This window comes from Vanacampus margaritifer, chromosome 7 (genome assembly GCF_051991255.1).
Source record: "Vanacampus margaritifer isolate UIUO_Vmar chromosome 7, RoL_Vmar_1.0, whole genome shotgun sequence".
NCBI lineage: Eukaryota > Metazoa > Chordata > Actinopteri > Syngnathiformes > Syngnathidae > Vanacampus > Vanacampus margaritifer.
In genome coordinates, this window is record NC_135438.1 from 5,088,767 (window position 1) to 5,113,796 (window position 25,030).

Sequence of the window (25,030 nt, forward strand, 5' to 3'; positions counted from 1 at the left end):
TCGAGTGATGGTTCACAGTTTCACATAATTGTAGTTTCTGTTATGCCTCTAGACCAGTGGTGTCCAAACTCGGTCCTCGGGGGCCGGTAGTCCCGCAGGTTTTGGATATTTCTCTCCTCCAACACAGCTGAAGCTCATCAGCAAGCTCTACTAAGCCTGATAACAATCCTGTTGATTGAAACAGGTGCGTTGGACCAGGGAAACCTCCAAAACCTGCGGGACTACCGGCCCCCGAGGACCGAGTTTGGACACCACTGCTCTAGACTATTTTGGTAGGGTTCCACTTCCTGTCCGTGTTCTCATTTGAATTAGGTCTTGAGCCAGTGTTCAGTAAATGACTGGCGACTGTGTTCTGCATTGTTTCATATGTTTACCACGTTTGACAACAAACTGTTACGTTAGCTTCTTACGCTAGCGTCGTACACTAGCTGCTAGGAGTAATAGCCGCTGTTTGGACTATTGGACGAACCATTCCAAAGTGAATTGAACTCAAAATACTTTCTTTGAAAGTTGACCAATTAGAAATTTGATTTTAAAGCCATATTTGGTTATAGTTCATATTTGAGCAGGTTAATTTTCCTGTTGTGTTATTTTCATTACTATTCCCATTTGATTGATAAACCCGAGCAAGTTTTTGGGAACCATAATCTTTTATTTGGCTCTTCTGTGACAGCTTTTGAATCTCATGTAAGTGATCTTTTCACAAGACTACAGTAGGCTTATGTTAGCTTCTTGCTAACAGAAGCCAGCTTGCAGCTTTTTTCTTTTGGCAGCTACTCCATTAACCTCTAATGAAGACATTACTACATCAAAACATAAACAAGCTCTTGATAGAGCCTTTTTTGGAGATAATACCTGCACTTTGAGGTGCTCTCTAACCTCTACAAACTACTTAATACCACATTCTACCAATGCTGTCTTACACTGAAAACAACACAGAAAATAGAAACGTGATTTAGAGTTCCCCGCACGTTTGAAGAACCTTAACGTTTTTATTATGGTACTATACCTCCCTATTGATTAAATACCATTTATTTGAGCCCCAGTGTAGCACACACTAAATCCCAGAGTAAAATTAGTCAGGGCGACGTGTCGGCAGTGATATAAAATCAATTCTGGACCTCGGGGAAGAATGTCCGTAAAGGTAATGGTGCTTTTTTTTTTTTTCTAAACTCTGATAAATGTTTGAGACACATTGTCTTCATTAAAGCCGCTTTGGTTTTGAAGCATGATCTTATTTGTCTGGCGGAGGTGGAACCGTTTTAAACAGTGCTGTAGAGTCTGTGGACTTTAGTGCATATTTATAACATTAAACATGAGTTTGTAAATAATTAATAGCAGTAAATGGGAATCTAACGGCTGGACTAAATCATAGCTGGAAAAAACAAACGCCGCAAAGGATTAGTGTTTTTAAAGATGTTTGATTTCATGATGAGGAGATGGACAAACCTTTTGGGAGCCGTTATTTGTATGCATTTTTGTAACATTACCAGAGTTTGGGTGTACAGTAAATCCCTGTTTATCGCAAGGGTAGGTTTCAGACCAACCCGGGGGGTAGATAAAGACCCCATCCCCTCCACATTCTTCTTGGCATGTTGCGGCACAATGAGGTACTACACTGACATAGCGCAACTTTAACCCTGGAGAACCCCCCAAAAAAAGGGTCTTTGTTATATGAGTAGCAGAATTTATAGGGGCCAAATTTGACCCCGTGGGCTCTCCAGGGTTAAATTGCCTCTGGTGATCTAAATTTTGGGTCGTCTTTTTTTATTACCAAGATCCCCCTCACAGCCAATTTGTGCAAGCAGCAGATGAAAAAGTGACACGGCGCAACGTTACGGGCGCATTCTTCAATAAGCCAAAAAATGACAGCCTCATCCATCGAGCCTCTCCGGCTGTGTCGTTCCTGAGCCATGTTCACTTCCAGTGCCTATCAGGTCCACACATGTGCCACGGGCATTGATGGCATCTCCATTTAATCTGCAACCTCAGAGTCCCAATGAGCGCTTTTAGCCATTGAGGGGTAGGGATAGCAGATGCCGATCACCACAGGCATATTTATTGAGAAAATATGAAATTAACTTTAGGGTTTTTTTTTGTTTAGCGGACAAATTGACAACTGTCACCATCACAACAAATTTATGAATGCCTAACATTGTTACCTCCCTTATTGTCAGTTAACCACTGAATCAAAAAGCCAAAATACTAAACTTTTACAAGTAAGTCCATTTAGTTTTATTTATAGTGTGGTATCCGTTGGATGGTGACGTGAGCTCTTCCTTTCCTTTTCCATGTTTTTCTTTTAGGTGAGCCACACTTCATACAGCAATATTTCTATTATGACCACAGGCACCGGGAGCCCTGCAGCTCCTCAGATCATGAATTTGTCTCACTCGGGCAGTAATTACATGCCGATTGTGTGGCTTGTTTTTTGAAGAGCCAGCCATTCTTAATGAAACCTAAGCAGTGCCTCCGAGCATTCACTCCAATCGTTCCTTATTTAGAATGTTTTCTTCCTCGCTTTTAAATCCAGATCACTGCTATGATACAGTGCACTTCCATCTTCATAGCTTTATTGAAGCACTATTTTGACTTTTGACAATTTCAGGAAATTTGTAAATAATTGTCATTTTATGCCACATTGTGTGAATGAGTGACTGATTTGAACATTTATAAGTAACCAAACTCAGAACACGGGTGAGCCGGGACGTTTGCAATCCGACCTGAGGGCAGTTGTGATTTTCTGTCTACAGCAGAGGGTGCAATTGGCCAAAATGGCAGCCACCTGAGATGGATTATAATATAATACTCATTATATATATATATATATATATATAATTATATTACCCGACTTCCCCATGTTGTTTGTGAAAGAAAATATTTATATACTATTTTAGTTGTTACATCTTTGTATTTCCTTACTAAAATTAAGATTGCATTTATTTTATTATTTTTGATGAGCATAATGACCCTATGCTTTTGCTTACTTTGATTCTGTTCGGTCAGCATCAGAAGCCTGCCAATAAGAAGATTGATCAAATTCTGCAACTAGACAACCAATTCATCAATGAGCCTCGTGATGCATTCAGGGTCGTCACCTGTGCAGTAACTGCTTATTACCTCTTACCTCTGTTCAAATGATTCGACGCGTTGAGGCAGCCGCCCCCTCCGCATCGCACTCCTCCGTCCACCTTCATCCACTCTCGACTTAAAAGAACCCTCAACCGCTCAACACAGTAGCCATGGCGATAGCATCTCGATTCACGGAATGAAAACACGGTTAGCATTGCCTACGGATGCCATGTCATCAGAAAAAATATTAAAGAAGAATTCTTGAAGGAATGGATCACATTAAAGCTCTTTGTGATCCCTTAAAAGTTATCACGGATGGTCTGGATTAGCATGAATGTGCTTGTGCTGCTCCAGTGGTGATAAAAGGGTGTTTTTACGCCAGAAGATTGCTTTGACATGCAATTAACATAAAGCTTAGTGAGAATTGTTTCTTTCAATTTGTATACAGTACATTACAATTAATGTGGTGTATTTCTCTTTAACCGTTGCATGTTGAATTTTCCTCAGAGTGGCCGGCAACAATTATTTACACAACGCTAGGCATCCATTTGAGTGGAGGATGAATAGATGACATGGATGATGCTAATTTGACAGAATTTTTTTATTTTCATTTTTGAGTGTGGATGTAGCATAGCGGCGATGTTTGTCCAATCACCCCAACTTTTGGACGAACATTTATTCAAGATGCGATCCTAGTCTACAGCATATGTCAAGATAATTTTGTAACTCTTTTTGCGTGAGGAATAAAAATTACATACTTCCTCTAGCAGCCGGTCCCTCAAGCGCCCCGTGACACTTCACGGGGCTTCTTGTCGTCCATTTGTAGCTGTTCTTTTTCCAGTTGTCTGGAGTGAAAAAATAATTATCATTAGCTCTCCTTCCTTATCATCTACTCATTTTCCCCCTGCCATTAGCCTTGTCGCTGGGATTTAGCTGATAATGATTTGGTGCGGCGGTGTAAAGCTTAATGGCTTCGCTTTATCTTCAAAGGCTTCGGGTCGGCGAGTTGTCGTTACTTAGCAGACACTCATGAGCCTCCGAGCATTTATTGGGGATGCTTTTTCTGAGCTTGTGTACTGCCCAGGCAGCTTGATTGATCTGTGGCTAGCGCAAGAAGCTAATCTAGCGCGCGTATATCTTTACTTTGGTGCTCCTTGTTGTCTAACAAACAAACAGCCTCAAATGCACCACGCCAGTCACAGAAGAGCTAAAGCAACATACTTCTATTCCACAAAACATCAGTCAGTAGCTAGTTGCTAGCATGGGAAGCCTTGTCTATACTGTCTTCACTCTCCAGATGGACCCAAATGCACAACAACAGTCACAAACAGCCAATCAGTGGCTATCTACTTAGGTAGGCTAGTGTGAGCAGCTAATGTAGCATTGTAGTATAGGGTGTATTTTTCTACCGCAAAGTGCTGTCTAACTTTGTGGATGGGTGGAGTTTTCTTTCTTTAGGTATTTTCAAAGGCTGGTTAAAGTGGAAAGGTGTGTTTGAACGCAGTCGACTTATTTCCTAACCAATGAAAGCGGCTCCAGTAAATTTCCGCAAAATTCAGCGCAGAAGAGACATGCACACCATATTAGACATCGCAGAAGCAGAAATAGACCTGCTTTTGGCTGGTTTAAGGTCTAGTCTACTTTCTGTCACCAAGTAGTCAGGTGCGCTGGCGGCATGTAAAAGTAAACACCCCTGATCCACCCAGGACAGCGCTGCACTGCCTGCCAAATTCCCGAATGGTAAACTAGACTTGGCGTCTTTTACGCCGAGTGCACGTGTGCCTCTCTCTGAAAAGAGTCCTATATCTTATGCCGTTTTCGTTGCCGATAACTCAAGCGATATCTCTTGCAATCATTCTCCCGACACCCTCTTGTATCGGTTGTGCCGCGGCAGCACATACACAACAAATGGGTTAGTCGACGGCACACCATGCTCTGCTGATTGCAGTGTGAAAAGGGTTTAATAGTTCAGGGACCACAAATACAGAGGCCGCCTATTGAGGTCTACTGGTGTAGGAGAAAACCTTTAAAAGAAAACCTGCCTGTCCCCTTGAGAAAAATCTAATCTATTTTACAAAGCCTGTTTTGTAGGCCCGCTTTGGTGAACGATGAGAATAGTCTGAATGCTGTGTTACAATGCTTTGTGCTCCGGAGCCTTTTTGTGTTTGTGTCAAGCTTCATGCAAATAACTGTGTGCTCCTGACTGACGCCCCATACATTTTTCATGCCAACTAAAAAGCAAACCGCCACTCCCCCAACGACCGCACTCTATTTTTCACCTTGTACTTTGACCTCTCCACACCGCACAATCCTGCCTCTATCGGTGGAATCGATGGCATCGATTCCCCCGGGGTTAATGGATTTTGCCGCCAAGGTGAGCGGGATGCACTTTAATCACGGGAGATCCTAAATATTTTATCAGTGCGAGCCAAAAGGTTTCCCAGATGGAGTCGGCAATGACAGGGGAAGGTGCGTCGTGCATCTGGCACGGCATGCTAACAATGGGCCGTGTGTTTCTACTTCGGTGGCTCGCTCGGGAGACGAGTGTAGCGGAAATAAGAGTGGGAAAAAATATATAACTTTTCCATGAGATTATTTTTAGGTTTTCAGGTGATGCATGTGGGGGAAGAAATACGCTGGCTCACACAGCTATATAACAATAACATTGATTTTGAAAGTACAATCTTTTGTTGACAGGTGTTCATTGTCCATGAATTCCTTCCTTAATGCTACTTGAACGGTCAGTCACTCAGCAGTTAGCGGATAGTTTGGTCATTGACTTGCTCGACCAGTTTAGGTAGGTTAATTAGCTTGACCTGTGAAATCCCTGTTACAGTAGTTCAATTAAATGCAAATAAATTTGTGTGAACTTTTCAGTGTTTGGATACAAAAGCTTTGAATTTAGAGATGTTTTCCAGGTCATTGGTTAATTAGCCCCTTGACCAATCAGCAGTCACTTGTTAGCGCTTGTTGGAGCCGGAGCAGATGACAGACTAACTAGTAGCAAACACTACAAAAGAATTGGTGCTGTTCATGACTTTGCATCATTTTTTTTGGGTGTTTGGGTGTCCTCTATAGCCATACAGTAGCTTTGTTTTGTCAATAAACGGAGTTCACTGAATAAACGTCTTCCGTGGTCCTTTGCCGCTACAATATGGTAACCGGTGTCAAAAACGGCATTAACCGCGATGATTTTTTTTATTGAGTTGGAGTAGCAAAAATGATCTTATTATATTATATACATTTGTAACATTAGACGTAAAATAACACATTGGAATGTAATGGGAGTACTATATCTAATATGTGGAAAAAAAAAAAATCACTTTTGTGTATAATATCCCCCCACCCCCAATCAATTAAAAAAAAAAACATTATTCACAAGAAACTACGCTAGTCAGATATTGGAGTTAGTCATTGGTCGATCAATTTTTGTAAGCCAGTCAGTTGGATGGTTAGTTAGTTAGTTAGTTAATTAGTTATATTTTAGTTTGGTCTGGTGGTTGTCCTGTTAGTTAGGTTGATGTTATTTAGATCATCGGCCAGTTTGTCAGTTGCATTGTGTGTGTGCGGGTTAGTTAATTACCTAATTAATTAGTCTTTGGCCAAACATTCAGTCAGTTAGGTCGTTGGTCAGTTATTGTGTTTCCAAAAGGTACAAGGGTGGTTGGTATATGAGGTGTTTGGAGGCTCCATTGTCTTGTACACAGCAGCAAGCAGGCAGTCTACACCTTGTTTACCAACAAGCAAGTGACTTTAAAGCTTTATTTTAAGCTGGGAAGATGCTCGCTATCCCTGCCACTCGTGAATATTTCAACGCCATCGCCACCTCTCCGACAGGAAGCCGTACCTCAGCTCATCTTTACACCTTCTCTTCCTGCAGGAAATGAAAGTCAGGCACGCTGGGAAGTTTTTCATATAAAACCCAGAAGGAGCCACTTGCCAGTCTTAAGTCGTCGTCGCAAGTCATTACAGAGGCCTGGCCCTGATTGCCAAATTGGATTAACAAAAGAGGACATTTGCATGAGCTCTTGTACGCTGCTTTTAAATCTCACACCGGCTTTGATTGTATTCGGGTCTCTTTTGTTCAAGGCAATAACTAGGAAACACAATGATTCTTTCAAGAATTGACTGCTGCATGATTAGTCCCCCACCCACAGCCCCCGCAAGTGATGAAATAGGGGCAACAAAAATGTATCCTTGACATAGTGTCAGCCTATAACTTTCATTTGACGATGCAGATTGTATTCTAAGCTTGTTTTTCAGCTGTCGATGCTGTAAAGGGTAAACAGATGCGTTGGTGGTTTATTCATGCGTGTTTTTTAGGTCCATAGCATCTCTTTTCATATCTGCTGTGCATATTATTAAGTATTGAATACGGACATGGTGAAGGAATCAATGAAAGAAAATCCATCTTAACCTCATAAAGAGGTTGTGTTACAGTTGCTGTATTTTTTAAATTGTTTTATGTGACAAGTTGCTTTGATTTGATATGATGACTTTTTTTTCAGTCAAGACTTCATAAAGACGTGTCTGTCTTACTTTTGTTAGATTTTTGGTGAGTTAGTCAGTTGTCTGCTTGATTGGTTGGCCATTCAGTAAATTGATGGTTGGATTGTTGGTCAGCTGATTGGTCAGTCAGTCAGTCATTTGGGTGGATGGTCAGTGAGTTAGAAAGTTGTTTAGTCGGTCGGTCAGTCTGAAAGCTTAGTTTGATATTTTGTTGGTCAGTTGGACATTTACAGTAGTTGAGCCATCGGTTGGCCAGCCACAGTGCTTGCTTGATTAATTGGTCAGTCAGCCAGTTGGCTGTTATGTTGTTGTTGTTGTTGTTCAGTTGGGTGGCAACTGGCAAAGTGGACAGATTAGTTATTGGTTAATTGCTTGGTTGGTCTGTTTGTCAGTCAGTTAGTTGTTTGATTGGTTGGTCAGTCAGTAATTTGGTAGCAATATCATTGGTCAGTCAATTGGGTGTTGGGTTGGTCAGTTAGCTTGTTGGTTGGTCTGTTGTCAGGTTAGTATGTTAATTAGATCACTTGTAAATCAGTTGTATGGATGTGGCTAGTGAGTTATTTAGTTAGACTGTTTGCTTTGTGAGTACAAATGTAAAAGCTAAGAAGTGACTGATCACTAAAATAGCTTCTAACATTTGACTGTATTGTTTTCTCCTAGTGAAGTAGTAGTTCTGTGTAAGAGGAAGGCCTCCTGCTGGCTCGCAGGATCATCACACAAGATAACAACAAAAACAACAACAGCTTTGGATTGGAATCGGCCCGCGTTTCGACCTTAAGCGTCTTCTCCCTGCAAGAGGTCTGACCTTTTCCCATAAATCTCAGCAGCGCGTTGATCCCCGCGTACCGTGCGCGTTCACGTTCCCTTGTCTTATCTAAAGGTCCGCTTGACACATCAGGCCGGAGTGCTTGTCTGCATGTTTGTCGAGTGCTAATACAGTTGGACTGAATGAGTCTATGTGGAGGTACAGTATCAGTTGAAATGATAGCTGGTAACTGGAATGTCAGTTTATAGCGCTCAGACCTCCGCCAAGGCCAAAGTCAGTCAACTGGCAAGAAAAATAACATAGATTAGTTACATTAGAAAATAATAAAAAAAAAATATATAAAGCTACTACCTCTTTGAAGATAATTAATGGCCATTTAGCGGATGGGGAACTCTTAAGATACTTTACGTTTCTCATAATTACAGCAACACATGTAAAATGATGACTTTCTTGTAATGAATTGGCAAACATGCACAAGCCACCATGAATCAAGCTATACGAACTTGTTGGGTTAACACAGCCATGGAGCATTTTGCACAGCTTCTAATGGGTCTCAAGTGCTTTGAGGAGGAGGTTAATGTGGGAATCTATTTTCCGCAATAGGCTTAGTTTATTTTCTTCACGGCCATGTACTTCCACCCGTCTCCATCTGCAGTGGGGTTTCCTATTGATTTTTCTCCAGTCCTCCTCTTTTGTCGTCAGCCTTTGATAAGACAACACGTGTCGCCTTTAAAAGAAGCTTAATTAGAATGTTAATGGATGGACGTTTCCATTAAGAGGAAGATGGCGGTGTTCACTCGGTTGTTTGCGGTGACAGAGGCATGAGGAGAAGTGAGGAAGAAGCCTCCTCGTATCGAGTGGATTTACCCCGTGTCTCATTGCTCTGGCGGGGAGCAATTTATCTTCATTCAGGACATTCGGCAGCAACCCCAACCAGGACCTGCCCCCGCCAGAAAAAAAGTACGAGAGCAATGCGGCTTAGTTTCAGTCTAAATACGTAATCATCACAAATATGTAACTTTTAATGGACATTATGGATTTCCATGTTTGTCTCTGTGGTTATCATTCGAGTTTCCCATTGCCATCACGGGTAACCCTTCTGTGGCGGCGGATCCACCGATCCAAATTAAAAACTAAACACGGACCCAAAATGTTTATTTATTTATTTTAAATAAGCATGCAAGGACTAACCAACTGTAAAACTCAATACTCAGCCATCCAAATGACATGCTAGCTCGCGACCTATCCAGCTAGCTAAAAAACTAGCCATTTAGTGGTACTCGCAGAGTAACACCCTCGCCTTTTTTCATTGTTCTTCACTGACCCGAAGCAGATAGTGTCTGTACGCTTCCCATGTCTGTCAGACTTTATGTGCCAACCATTTCAAACACGAATAGAAACAAAGACAATTTCATATATTTTGTGCTTCAATAACTTCCTGCTAACATTACTCGAATACCACACACATATTCTATCACTAACTGGGATTGCTTATTAGCATATATTGCATAGCATAACCTATAGCGAAAATAACCATAACTTAAGAGGAGGCATACATATACTATATATGCCTCCTCTATATTTTAAATTGAAAGTCCTTCTCTAAATTGCTGCTTGGTGCTATAGAAGAGGTTGTACAATGACAATGTATGTCTGTGATGGGTAGTTTGGGCAAGTAATAACACATTCTATCAAAACTACTAGGAAAAAAATCTAGCCATTTTTTTCAGTGCGGGGGAGATTATGTGCAAAGGTTGCTTTCTTACAGGAGTGATCTACATTGTAGTATATGACATTTCATCACTGTGTGAAGCGATGTTTCATTAAACTGAACACACACGCTCAAACAAACAAACGTGATTGCAAATGGGCATCGATTTGGTGGGCTCTGTTGTGTGGTGACCTTGGCAGGCGCACAGTAACAAACGCAAAGGCAGAATGTTGAAGCAAATGGTAAGAAGAGGGTTACTGCTTCTGGTGTCTACACATCAAACTTGTAGGACATCACTAAAGCACAAGCCTCCACCAAGGCCCTAAAAGATTTTGTTCCGCTCCATTCCTGTACGTGGTGGTACAAAGCATCACTGTAAGTAAAAAATACCCCCAAATACCCATTTAGTTTAAATAACTGAAACTAAAAAAGTAGCCAATAATAGGCTGACTGACTGACAAGCCATTTAGCCAATTATCCAACTGGCCGGTGCATGACTAACTTAGCTGATGAGCTACTAACTAGATAACTAGCAAGCTAACTAGACAGCTAACTAAGTAGTTGTGTGTGCTGGTTAAGACCTGTGGGACCAAATTTGCTAGTTACTTGGCTAACTACCTATCTTGACAGATTGAATAACAAACTAAATGGCATACTAACCAACAAAAAGTTGCTATTTAGTCAATTAGCCTGAGTGATTGACCAGCTACTTGGTTAACTATCCAACTAGCTGGTGGCTTGTACTAGGATTTAAAAAAAAGAAAAAAAGACCCATACGTGAACTGGGATTTAGAGTGAGGCAGGCGGATGACAGGAATCAGAGGGAACATGTCTGCATGCATTCAATAAGGAGAGAGGGAAAAAAGAGCAGAGGAGAGTTTGTGTGTGTGTGTGTTTTTTGACACTGTGTGCTGTCGTCTAGGCGCGCTCGGCCAGCCCCGAGATTAATGGATAGAGCGGCGTATCGCACGTAACATCACTTGTGTCCTGCTTTTTCTTTCATTCCCAGTCTCACTCCCTCATCACTCTCCACCTCTAGACCCCCCCCCTCTCTCTCCCTCCTCCCTCCCCTTTCCTCGTTCCCTGGCTGGTCCCTCTCCTCCGAAAGGCATCTTGGATGCTGCTCGAGCGCGGTCACAGATCGCTATCGCCGTGACGGCAGCTTCCCCGCCAAACTGCGTCGTTAGTCTGAGGACGGGGGGGAAACTGGAGTGGACGGCGGTGTTCCGCAGAGGAGGCTGGAGAAGAGGTGGAGGACTAGAAGGGGGAGCCGGACAGATGGATGGGGCTCGGGAGGCGGGATACTGCGTGGTTGACCTGAAGGAGCTGAGCAGCTGTCCAGGAGAGGAGCTGCCTCATGTGACCGGTGAGCCTCCTGCATTGTGGTTGGTTTGTCTTGTATTTTCTTCTTCCGGCTCCTCCACCTGTCTCCTCCACCTGTGTCCTCCACCCTCGTCACACCGTTAAGCATCCCTGCTGATTTATTCTTTTCCCATCTACGTATTTGTGATTGCGCCAGCAGCAGATTGCTTTCCACCCCTTTAAAACACATCCCATGAAGTGAGTGTGTGTATGTGGCAAGAGGAGAAGATACAGGTGGATACCCCAGAGACTAAGAAAGAAGTTAAAAGAAGCATAGTTAACGAGTAGGTGAAGGTACATTGGGACATATAATAAAAAGAGGCTTACTAAGGGTTGGATAATTTCCAATAAATGTCTAAAAAGTTTCCTGGGAAATACGTGTTTGTGTGTGTTGTTTACATAGATTGCCATTAATTCTGGCCACGTTCCATAAAAGTTTTCAACATTGAAAATTGATGGAATTTTGCAACCCTAATCGCAGTAATCACCATGTTAATAGCAAGTCTGTGTTCCCCCACTATTTAGGGACCAAGCCCTGTTGTGATAATTGATTAGGATTACCTATAGATGCCACAAGATGGTAGCAAAATATTACATGGAACTCCTCAACTCGCATTAATAATGGAAGAAGGCACCAAAACACCCATCTGTCCATTTTAATACTTTATTAGACAGTGCCTGAAAACAAAAAAAATTAAATCGGTGGAACCATTACGTAAACTCAGATTTGATTATCATCATCAAATGTTTTTGAAACTTTAGCAGTTGAGCAATGAAATTGAGCGGAAGAAGCTATATGCTCAACAGTCTGATGAATAAATGACTTTTTTTGTTTTTTTGTTAACACTGCTAGCTAGTCAGCCAACTGTACTACTGACCAGTTCACTAACTGCTCATCCACATACACTTAAATGTCCAAGTGACCAACGTATGCATCCTTGGTTTAAACTAGCAGACAAGAACAACATTCGGGTATTTCATATGGTATTTCTTGGTTTATGCAGACTTTTATTTGGTATGGGACTTTGCCCACGACTGATGACGTTTCACGAGGTCACAAGGACGTGAGAGCAGATAAGAACATAAACTGAGAAAAAGCTTTTGCCATTGCAACTATTCATCCATATCATGTAAACGTTTATCATAAATTAAGGAAGAATTAACTGTGGTCCAAACCATGCGTGTATCTAACAAGTATTGACACTTAAAAAAAATTTTTTTTTTAAATAATATGTTTTTTTTAGGCCACCCTTCTTTGTATTGGGCAATGCAGAAATGAACCAAATCAGTCCTACATGCTAACAAGCCGTGGCACTTTTGTAGACACTCACTTGAAGGTCAGAAACTCATAGTAACTAAGCAGGAAGTAAGCCTTTTTGACCTTTTATGGCCACCATAGTTATGTTCAATAATACAGAAATGACTTGATAATTCCTAGTCAATGTATTTAAAACAAGCTAGCTCACTTTTGTGGCCTGGCGCTACTGTCTATTAATTCTCATGAATGTACTTTTAAAGGAAGGAAAAAAATTACAGTGATCTGAATCTTCTAGCTTATGAGCTAACAGTATTGAGCCTTTACGACCCTTGAGGGCCATCTTATTCGTGTTTGGCAAGGCAGAAATGAGCCAAGCAAGTCCCGGTTGGTGTGGTTAATAATCTAAGTCACATTTGTGGCCTAAAGCAAAGCTCTGTCCATTTTGATAAGCGTGTTAAGGTCCATTTGAAGGAAGGGGGGGAAAAATTAAGTGCTCAGTTAATCATAGGAACTAAACATTATTGTGGTTTTTCAAACCCTTTAGGGCCACCATACTCATGTTTGGCAATGCAGAAATGAGCCAAACAAGTCCTAGTGGGTGTGTAAAACAAGCTGCTTCACGTTCGGGGCATGGCACGGCGTCTGCTTAAGTAGAAATGTAGGGATTCAACATGCGGTTGGAATAAAAAACCAGAGTGGTATGTGTCAAAGTGTGGGGAAAAAAGCGGGCCTTGTCATTTTGGCTGGCCTGGTATTTGCTTGTTGTTGCGTAGAGAAACGTTGTTTGGTACGCTGGTACAGTATCTTGTGTTTTGATGCTACGCCTCATTTCTGTCCAGGTTGAACTGTTAAAGCGATCAAGTATGACATAATTGCTTCTTGCATAATTCAACTAATTAACTAGCAAAATATTTAGTTTTTGCGTAATACATCTAGCACTGGGTTCGGCAACCTTTTAAATACTTAAAGAACCATTTGAACCATCTCCCACGGAAAGAAAATAACACTGGGAGCCACAAGACCCTTCTAAATCTGAAGTGAGGATAACACTACACTTGATCTTTATGTATAAAAGACATTTTATTTCTGCATGTTGCAAAAACATTTTGAACTCTATAAAGAGACACTTGGTTGACACCGACTTTCAAATAAAATGGACTCTCTTGGACTTCCCTTCCTCATGCAATTAGTCAAACTACCGTCGACCTGCAGCTAACCATAAATGCAAACCAACTTATTGTCTGCTTCTGTGTTCTGTCATCATTTTATTGCCTAACGGGCGCACAGTCAAATGAAAGAGGACTACAGTATTTCACTTAAAGTAAAATAATACGCATGATATCCAATACAAATTAAAACATTGTCATGCAAACCTAACGCCTATTCATCTTCCCAAAGGGGAGCAAAATACTGTATGCCCAATTCCCACGTTGCCTTTTCATCTTATGTCTCGATCCACGCGTGCACAATTAAATCCGTACACGCAAACGTATTTGCATTTACACACTCCAATCCCTTGTTGAACCCTACATACGCGGTGGCGTGCGTACAGTCCGTCACATTTGTGGATGACGTGTGACAGGTGTGGGAGTGGAGCGGTCACCCTGCTGCGCTGCGCTGTGCCTCAGTTTTTTTGTTTACCCAAGCACAGCAAAAGGAAGCGCGTAATTAGCATGTTGCGCACGAGAGACCGGCTTGACAGGCCCCCATTATCGGTGGCAAGGTGACATAGTTTGCCTCCTCCTCCTCCTCTACGGTGACAGCACAGGAAAGCAGGTGATGCTCGCTACTTTGAAAGGTGGAACCCAATGTCAGCTTTACACACCTCCTACCGTGACATTATGCTAATTTACTGGATGCTATTCATAGCAAGATTAGCCTGAGTTTTGTCACGTTGTTGTCTTTATTGTTTTGACTGAACTAGCTAACCAACGGTGGTTTGCTAACTGACAAACTATTGGCTATATAAGGGTTGTATTTACATAATACTGTACCTAATGAACCAGCTAAATGACTGTTTTAGTTTTAGCTGTTTAGTACGATTAGCTAACTATTACGTAAACTGTGCCTAAAAGCTTAAAGTGCGGGATGTAGGTAGCTAGTTAACTGTTATTTTTGTGAGCTAATTGTCTAAATAATTCATTTTTACATACCGATAAAACAGCTTGCTAGTTGTCTAACAAACCACGTAATTGACAGTCTATCTTTATATTTGTGTAATACTGATCGCTGGTTGGCTAACGAGCCAACTAATTGTAATTTTACCTATGTTGTTTTTGTCAGTTAGATAATTAAATAAATACATCATTTTGTGCACCACTGCCACCTTGCAAGAGTTGCAAACTAACAAGATGGCAGCTTGCGGTCATGTGGCCTTGCTACACGTGGTGAAATAATCCACAATTTTGTGGGATTTGTACTCGCTGGCGGATTAAACAAGATGGGAGGCATGCGTCCCTCACGTGGCGGTGTTTGTGGTGTGGTGAAAATTTCGGCGATGGCCGGCAACATCAAACCGCCGCGGTCAGCTGGCCACACACACACACACACACACACACTTGAATTATTAATATCATCTCCAAATCCAAAGTAAATAGCATTGGGAATATAAACTGGGCTTGTTCAGAGGCTGGGGCTCTTCCATGTAATATGTATTCATGAAGAGGGTAAGGGAGGCTATAGCCACAGTGAGAGCTTTATCAAAGCTCTTTGGAAATTGCTTGTTGTTCTTATTGAGCCTGCAGTATATGCAACCTTTTTTTTTTTGTGGAGTCAGGAATATTCTGCATTTCTGTGAGCCCACGCCGCTTTCACACTTGCAGAATATTATGATAATGCCATGCTTTTTACTCGCTTGACTCAATTGACTCGCTAAATGTTGACAACTGCTTATATTAATAGATTAAATTAAATATACCACAAACTATAATTTTTTTCATGTAATTTCATTCTCATCTTGCACCATTTCCCTTAACAAGAAATATCTTACAGATGATTTGATTAAGGATACAAAAATTTCTTGAAATATGTATGTATATGCACACACACAGGTGGTGTGGCTAAACTTGGCTCCGCCCCAAGCAGTCGAGATCACCTAAACATATTTCTTTGAAACGTTCCTATTCTGACAGGGCTTTGGCGGCATCTGCTTATTTTATGGACTGCAAGTTTTCGAAAGAGCACAGAAAAGGGCCTGTTTTGCTTTTCTTAGTTTGCAGTTTGTTCTTAGTGATAAGCAGGCATGCCAAAAAAACAACGATTATAATCATAGAACAGGAAATGGAAATGCAACGTAGGATATCTGAACAGACAACATATGGTAAATGACAGTAAAGGAATACACACCACAAAGTCAACTGTGTTCCACATTTAATGTGAAGAGATATGCCTTCCAAACTAGCTACTACGTGTTTGGCGTTAATGAGAAGCACCTCACTTCCCGGCACTCCCACAGACTTCCACTGAGCATCTCCCATGAGCTAAAGGCCAAAGCGCCAAGTGAGCTTCCAATGAATGGAAAGGAGGTTAAATGATCACCTGCTATGTCCCTCAGTAATTGTCATTGGCCAAGACAACCACACGATCTTTCGCACATTCTAATGAATTACCCTCACCCGTGCGCTCCCCACTTCCCAACTTCCCCTATGGTGCCACCTGCAGACAGAGCTTGATAGATGTTGCTGTTATTCCTCCAGCCCCGATGAAAAGTGCGCTGCAGCAGGCGATGCACACCTCATTTGCTTTTGGGCCCCCCGCGGGAGTCGCATCTGCATGTCGCCTGCCGACTCACCGGGCTCATTAGCATATTCATAATGCCAGCGGATATCGATTGTGAGCGGCGCACCTGTGCCACTTGTCTCCCCACGCGTCTGCGCTGCGTTTAGCTTTGTGATTGTTGCTGATCTGTAACGGATTTAATTATTGTAATTAAGCATCCCGCAATTGCCTTGGTCCAGTTGATTCCTAGCATGGAGTGTCATTGTGTAGAGCAAAGGGTAAAATTGAGTGACAGTGGCCATGGTTACAGTAAGGCTGCTGTGAAAACGCTACTAAATATCCAAAAGTTGTGCAAGTAAAAAAAAAAATACTGCCGTGAAAGTTGCTCAGGTCAAAATGGGCTACACAGTAAATTCTGTAGAATAAATTTGACTCTATTTAAAGTGGAACCAAATAGACTCACTTTTAGAGTAATCGTTACACTTGGAAGAGAGTAAAATAAAAAACTGGGACAAAAGTAAATAAAAGTCACTCAAAGGTGGAGGAACGAACTCACGACCTTCAGCTTGGGAAACAGCCGAGCCACGCAGCTTCTGCTCTGTGTTAGTATATCACTAATGTCAGCTGGAATCTTCCAAACTCCAAGAGACCAAAAACGATGTCTTTGGTCTCTTGGAGATAAGCAAACAGTAGGAAGGAGGGGGCTAGCTCAGGTGAAAGTGTGGCTAAAGGTCGTGAGTTGGTTCCTCAACCCTTGAGTGACTTTTATTTGATCTTTTTTTCAATTCTTTATTTTACTTTCTTCCTAGTGTAAATCTTAGTCTACTCTAAAATGGAGTCTATTTTGTCCCTATCTGAATAGTCAAATTAACTCTGCAGAATTGACTGTGTAGCATAAAGAAAAACTAGAGATGCGTAGATCAAAGTAAGAAATAGAAAAATACTAATAAATAAGAACTGCTAGAGCAATGACCTTGTAAATGTAAGACTGAAAATGAAGCAAGTGACAATAACGCGACTGTAAAGACTTCCATGGTTTAAAATAAAGTGACAATAAATCCATCCAAAATTGGACACCGTAAAAAAGTTAAGATGGTTACAGAACAAACAAAAGTTGATCCTATTATTGTAATATAGTACAAGACTTAATCCCTGAAAAATTGCAAAGGTGAAACGACCATAAATCTTCCACAAATCCCAAAGCATTCGACTCAGACTTTTATAAATTCCTCAAAGGCTTTGCTCGTTAAAATTAGACTATCCGAAATCACCCAACAGTTATACAAGGTAAAATAAGACGACAGTTAATCCCCATAATTGACGGGTTAAAATAAAACTTTGTATTGTAAATTCCTCAAAAGTTGTGTTAAAAATAAGACTGACTGATTGACTAAAACAAAACCAAGCAGGGATAGCTCATGTTTTGCAGGCTTGTAAAGGGCTTCCTTTCATTTTGTGTCTGCAGTATTTTAAGCCGACAGAAACATGTCATTACATATAGCGTCGTAATAGCGTATAGGGCCTCCCAAAAATGCCACAAATGATAGATGTAGCCATTCATTGTAGATTATGCAAACACACTGCAATCTTGGTGAGTGTCAGCGCGAGGCTTTCTAGTTATCCATTGTCCTTCGGGGCTCCCGTTGCGATGACGGCCACAGGACCGACGACTCATCCGTCACGGCCGCTGTATCTCATTCATCACGTTCGCAGTCGGGCACACAAAGCGAGAGAGGAAACATCTGCACTGGACGGAAAATGGCAAAAAAGCCTCTTACAGGATGGGCTCGGACACGATCGGCCTCACCATGGCTCATCAGCTCCACTAATGGACCGTGCAGACTCAAATTCTTACCAAAGTACAGTACGGGCGGGCCAAGCAACTTTGGATAACAATCATTTTATACAATGTGCGTATACACACCCTTCCAAAAGTGTTGCAACAGTGAGGCCAATTGCTTTTTTTTTCTGTCGACTAAAGCATTTTGTTTTGACATAAGTGTGACACAAGGGATAAATATCTCAGCTTTCATTTTCAAGGATTTATTGTACATCGGGGACAACTAAACAGCTTTCGTTTGAACGTACCCGTTTCTTCGTTTGTGCAAAAGTATTGGAACACGTCAAGAGCTTCACATTTGGGTTCTGCCCGTGAAGATTGCATTTGTACTTGAGGTGTGATGAAAAGCTTTTTATGGGTGAAAGAGTTTGGAAAATGGAAAATCAATCAGAAAACATTGGCCACAGCTAATGCAACCATCTGGAATCCCCTGAAGAAGAAATAAAGCTCTGGTGTACAAAGTAACAGACGTCAAACCGGGTAGACCAAGAAAAACAGCAGCTGTTGATGACGAGAAACATTTTGCTAGAAAGACCCTGAAAAAAACTGTTAGTGACATCACTAACTGCCTCCAGAGGGGAAAAGTGAAAACCATCAACAAAAGCAAAAGTACACAAAGAACTCAGAAGTGTATGGAAACATAATTGTCTGACAATTTAAAGAATTTAATCCAAGGACTTTATCATGGTCGGAAAAAGGGGGGAGTTTTTGATGGGACGATCCCCAGACTTAAAACCAGCATGCATTTTCCCTGCTAGAGAACATAATAGAAGGGAGTAACTACTATCAAATCAACAACCTACAGGAAGGTCAGAGTGAAGGTCATGATGAACATGAACAAATTCAGGAATATTGTGTCTGACAATTTAAAGAAATATGCGACCAAACTAACTGGCAGATCATTCATCATGAAACAAGATAGGCATGGCGAGAAATTAATCTCTAGACTTAAACCCTATAGAGCATGCATTTCACCTACCCTATCCAGATTGTGTTGGGTGACTGAAGGTCACGAACAAAAGTACAGATGGTGAAACTATCACCCTAAGTAACAAAGAGTAAAATAAGACAACAGTAAAACCCTCCAAATTGACAGGTTAAAGTAAGACTACAAAAATAATAAATTCCTCAAACGTTCCGCTAAAACTGACTGATTGATTGACACTCAACCAAGCCGCGATGGCTCACGGTTTGTGTACTCGTTATGCATCATTAGCATGACGAATAAGAAATCCAGGCTGGAATTTTTTGGACAAGTATGAAGACTAGCCTCAATTTTTCTGCATTTCCGGCCAACAGACTGACTTATTTAAATAAAAAATAAATAAAACATAAAGTCTCACCTCATGTCTTTTAGGCTTAGTAATGGTCGTTAGAAAAAGTACAATAATTACATTACATGTATGTTGATTGAGAGCCACATTGTATCCAAGCAGACATCTGTATTTTTACGTGCACTCAGCTATGCAGACAGGCCAATTATCTATCCAAATAAAAAATAAAAAATTCTGCCGACTCTCGGCTTTGCAGTTCCTCGGGATGCGGCGTGTGCTGCCGTTGTCACGTTCGCGCCAATGCTGATGAAACTTTGATAAGCTCCGATGACATGTCGAGCTGCGGCAGCAGAGAGCCCTTCAAGCTAGGAGGGCTAAGACGCTGCCAGATGTCAGACCCATGGGAGGGATTGTCACTTGAAACTCAAATGTTTTTGGGGGGAACTTTTTTTTATATATATATAGCAGTTCTACTGTTCATACTAATCAGTGTATATTGAACCCATATGTATGTTTTTTTCTCTACTGAGTGGCTATTTAAAAGATTGCAAAAAACCTTGGTCGACAGTAATTATTTTGTAGCGTAATAAAAAATAAATAACTAAATATATATATATAGTGTTTTGCTTCTATTTTTAATCAAATACTTTGTTTCCCTTTCAGGTATCGCTCGCTCTCCTAATATGCCTCAGGTGGAGTTCAGCCTTGGTAAGCACGTAATTTTTTTTTCTTCTCCTCTTGTATTAGTTTTCTTAAATTAATCAAAAAATGAATGGACCCTTTTTAATTTGATCAAGGTCTTCTTACCACGTGGAGTGGCATTATTAGTGTTCTCTTTATATGTACATGGCTCAAATTTGGTCACAATTGTCAAATCTCAAGGATGAGTTCATCTATTGCCAAAATGGCCACTTCTAAATGGTCAGATTGACATGGCTGACTTTGTGTCTTTTCGTGTATGGGTTCTTTTTTATTTTTTTATTTTTTATTGTGGGTCTACTAATAATTTACGTGTCTATCAAAATTATTGTGGCTAAATGAAACTGTCTTTTCTAAAAACGCTGAGGAAGATTACTGAGCCTTTTTTTTTTTAAATCACATCCATGATGATAAGTGAACGTACTTGTTTTGTTTTTTACTAGATGAACACACCTGCAACATCTGCCGCGTGTCACTTAAAAGCTGATTTATGCTATTTGTCCAAAGAATACTGGCAAAGAATGAAGGCAATTTCTAAATTGGTGGCATACATTCTGACAGCACTTTATCTTGACTTGATCATTAAAGCACCATGCCTTTGCGGAAGCCAATGAAGTGTCACAAACACAAACAAGGCCTGGAGAACACTGTTGACACAATGATGAGAGGATGTCTTCAAACTTTGTTTTGTGTTTGGAGAGTCTCATTCATTTTTTATTACACCCGAGATGTCGGGGGTTCTATTTCAGGAATTCCACAACAAAAATCGGGGATGGAAATGTTGCTTGGAGACTGTTTGCTTAATTCATACTGAAAGGATACAACTGTGTACATTCCCCACAGAGTAATTACTATCAAGGTAATCAAGTCTACCAAATTGTCATTTTGGCAACAAAGGTGTGAAATTTCAAGTCAAGGAATTCTTGAAAGTCAGTGGTTCGAACATACGTGTGCGCTTGTATGTATAGTAGGCAACGAGCCACCGTGTAGAGCCATCGTGTCACCGCGCCCGAAAAGTGGCCTTTGCAGCAAAGCGGACTGCAGCAACCTATATATAATCCACTTCAAAGAACAGTCCCACGTCAATATGTGTAATTTCTTTCATTCTTTTCAGGCATGGTGAGCGTAATATGCATTCACACTGTGACATTTCAACAGAAAAATCGCAAGGGGCTTTGTGGGTAGTCCAGCAACTTTTAACTACTTCAAGCATCATTATTTTTTCTTTCTTTTATTTTTTTTTGGTCTTTGATTCAGGTTAGGTGGACGAAATAGCATATTAGCGCTTTTCCCTATTGTTAGATGAGTCTGTGATTAGCTAATTAACATCTCTTCATAGCCTAACAAAAGCCTGATTGGTTTGTTACAATCGGCAAGTGGCTAGTTGTGGCGACCCCTTATGTCAAAAGTCACAATAACAACCAGTGTATATTTATACGTAATTGTTTGCCCACCGTTCTGTTAGCAACACTAAAATAAAAGACAAAAGACGCTAGCTGTTTTTTTACTACACAATGCATTTTCCTCCTGGATGTACTTTTTTTTAAAGCTAAGAAAGTAAATAAATAAATAAATATTAGTTTTTTTTTCCCCCAAAGGAAGTCATATAAATAACAACAAAAAATCTTCCTGGGTTAAACAGTGGCCTCCATCGAACCTTAGCCTGTAATGGAGTACACTGTTCAATGTTCTTAACTGCAATTTATCAGAAGAAGTAAATTTTGGGAGAAAGTTGTCATATACTTTTGAGATTTATATTTTCAGGAATTTTTTTTTGTAAAAAGTAGTTTGTGAACGTATGAAATATGTTTTTGCACAAATGTATATTTCAGAAGAAAAAACATTTTTCAAATGTGTATTTTCAATCATTTACAAATAATTTTTAGCAACAAATATTTTTAGGAAAAAAGGCATTTGTTTTATTTAGTCAGTAAACATTTAAATTTGGGAGAATTTGTTAAAAAAAAAGTTTTGGAGGGGGAAAATAATAAGTATAAAAGGTAAATACATTTTAAGTTTTTACAAGAAAAAGTCAGATGTTTGCAAAAAAAAAACCCATGTATGATGCAAAAAGAAGTCCGACATGTACAGAAAAAAAAAAGCGTATTATCACCAAAAAGTCCACTCATGACAATAAGCCCAATACGCAGCTGTTTTGTGATCACTAGGAAACGGAAATAACACACACACACACACACACATATATATATATATATATATATATATATATATATATATATAAATTGCAAAGTATGTAGCATGATTTTGAGGGGAATTTAATTTCAGTTGTTTGTGTAATGTACTAGGCCAAGGTTTCACACAATGTCGAGCTTTAGAATAGGTAGCCTAAAGACAAATGTGACTTTGCTATGGAAAGAGGATTTATTTTTTAATTCATTCATCATTGCATCACATTGCTTGAACTTGTGATGGCATCAGCCGCTTGTCCTTCAGTTCACCATTTGATTTCTTGTACCTTGAAATGAAAGGCCAGCACGAATGAGGGACAGCCTAATAAACTAAATAGTTCACTGTGAGGGCACTTTGTTGGCTTCTGTTGTCGTCAGCCTGTGAAGCAATCCAATTTGATTATTATCCTCTCGACTGTGTTTTGTACAAACATTGGGCCCACACTTACTGAAGGAAGATGATTGAGGGGAAAAAAAGAAAATGTTTTCAGCGAAAAAAATCATATTTTTACGAAATTGAATTTCACCTGCCACAAATAGTCAATACTTGGTCTTACACATAGCTCAGACCTAAAGATATGCCGTAGACTGAATCCAATGCTTTTAATTAAGATACAGCTAAACAAACTTTCTATATTTGAAAAAAAGTTATAAAATCAGAAACAAATGCAGCAGTTGTATACAGACGCTCCCCAACTTACGAACGAGTTACGTTCCGAGCGATCGTTCGTAAGGTGAATTTGTTCGTAAGTTGCTTCAGTGCTATATTTTGTATTATAATTTATGTTTAAAGAGAATACGTACAGTACTGTACGACGTATGTTAGAGAGAGAGAGAGAGAGAGACACACAGTATGTACATGTACGTAATAAGATAAATAAAATGAAGTTTAACTTACTTTTGGAAGATGTACTCGATGCTTAAGGATTTGATGGAGGAGGAGGAGGAGGAAGAGGAGGATTTTATATCATGAGAGATTCTTCGTCGTCGCTGGAATGGGCTTCAAAAGTTACTTCCTCCTCCGTAACTTCAATGTAGGAAGAAGTTGAGGGTCGCGGAGAAGAAGATGAGGGTTGATGAGTATCTTCCTTGGAGGATTTACTAGAAACTGGCCGAAAGAAGCGATCTAACGACGATTGCACAGTTTTCTTCTTTTTTCATCATAAATGATGCGGTAGCACTGTATGGCATCATTCAATTGATTTGCAACCTTTGCGCAACGTTCAATATTTGGGTCTTGCTGCTCGAAGAGTGCGATGGCTTTATCTATGAGCGACAGGCGTTTCTTCTTCTTCACCCTCCTCGACACGTTGCTGAGCCTCCAATGCTGGGTGAGCTCTCACAGCGCCAAGCGTCGGTATTAGCGGCGGAAAGAAGCACTACAGTACTCGGAAAAAGGTGCGCAATAAAAAATCCAACTTACAGCATCTCTTTCCGAACATTTTTTGACATGCGCGCAGACATGTTCGTATGTACCGTTGTTCGTAACTCGAATGTTCGTAAGTAGGGGAGCGTCTGTATAAGCAAACATTAACTTTACATCTAAAAAACACACTTTGTCTCTGCCCATGTGTAGCATGCAACGACCTGGTGACCTTAGGCCGGGACGGGACGCCCAATGCGGTGGTCCACGTGGCTGTGGTGGACCCTCATAAGGATCACATGGTCTCCCACGCCTGCACGGAGATAGTTGAGGTAAGCAAACACATCGCTGCTGTTATTATGCTGGGGCTTCCAGTTCCTGACAGGACAGGACAGAATCGCTGAGTCAAGCAGTGTTGCACTCAATGAGCAAGTCAACACAAAAAGTAGCCAATAGGATGGCTTTAAGCACAGCACAGGACAGGAGCATTCATCCAGTCAGCGCAAAAATGTAGAGTGTAGCAAATAGGACAAGATGGACAGGACAGGAGCATTGAGTCAAGCAGTGCAGACAAAATGAGGAAGTTGACGTGACCAGTAGCAGACAGGACAGGACTGGAACATTGTGCCAGGCAATGTTAACGCAATGAGTCGTAAAGTCATCAGGACAGGACAGGATGCGAGAATTGAGGCAGTGCTACTGCACTCTAAAAAGAGAATTGTTGAACCAATTTAACATTACAAATGCAATTGTTGTTGTTGATTGTTGATCTTTGTGCAGCTTGTCACTTTTTTACTCGCGACTGCCACCTCTGGCCCAAAGCGTAACTGCAACATCTGTGTCAGGCTCTTTCATGGTTTGCGTGCGAGTACGCCTTAAAGTGACAGCCACAGTTGACAAAGGAAGACATGACTTCAAATGAGGTCAGAAATACTCCACCCCTCCCCTCCCCAAAGAAACAGGGTCCGCACACTCTACTATTAAGGGAAGTTAAAAGCTGATAGGTGCAGTCAGAGTAAAACAGTCAGGGCTCTTCGTACTCATCTGGGCATTGGTGCAGCATGCATGATGCAGAAAAAGCCTTAACATTACCTACTTAAAAGGCACAATGCCGTTTAAAGTTCATTAAACTTAATACTTTGGATTGGAGTAACTTTGGATTCACTTAATTCAGAACTAATTATAATAGACTCATAATTAATCAAACTTAATGTATTCACTTTGGAGTAACTTTGGATTCACTTAATTCAGAACTAATTATAATAAACTC

At 40.7% G+C, this 25,030-nt stretch overlaps 1 protein-coding gene across 5 annotated transcripts in view; it reads left to right on the plus strand.

Annotated features, from left to right (window-relative positions):
- The window catches only part of inpp4b (inositol polyphosphate-4-phosphatase type II B), a 144,188-nt gene that overhangs the window by 8,546 nt on the left and 110,612 nt on the right, over positions 1–25,030 (plus strand). For 3 of the 5 annotated variants that reach the window (XM_077571762.1, XM_077571761.1, XM_077571760.1), the window contains exons 1-3: positions 10,982–11,424; positions 20,173–20,217; positions 23,974–24,092. In XM_077571762.1, coding sequence (XP_077427888.1) covers positions 11,337–11,424; positions 20,173–20,217; positions 23,974–24,092 — 252 coding nt within the window. In that variant the 5' untranslated portion in view covers positions 10,982–11,336. Of the gene's footprint in view, positions 1–10,981; positions 11,425–20,172; positions 20,218–23,973; positions 24,093–25,030 lie in introns of those variants that run through there. The other 2 variants (XM_077571764.1, XM_077571763.1) reach the window with 1 other exon arrangement.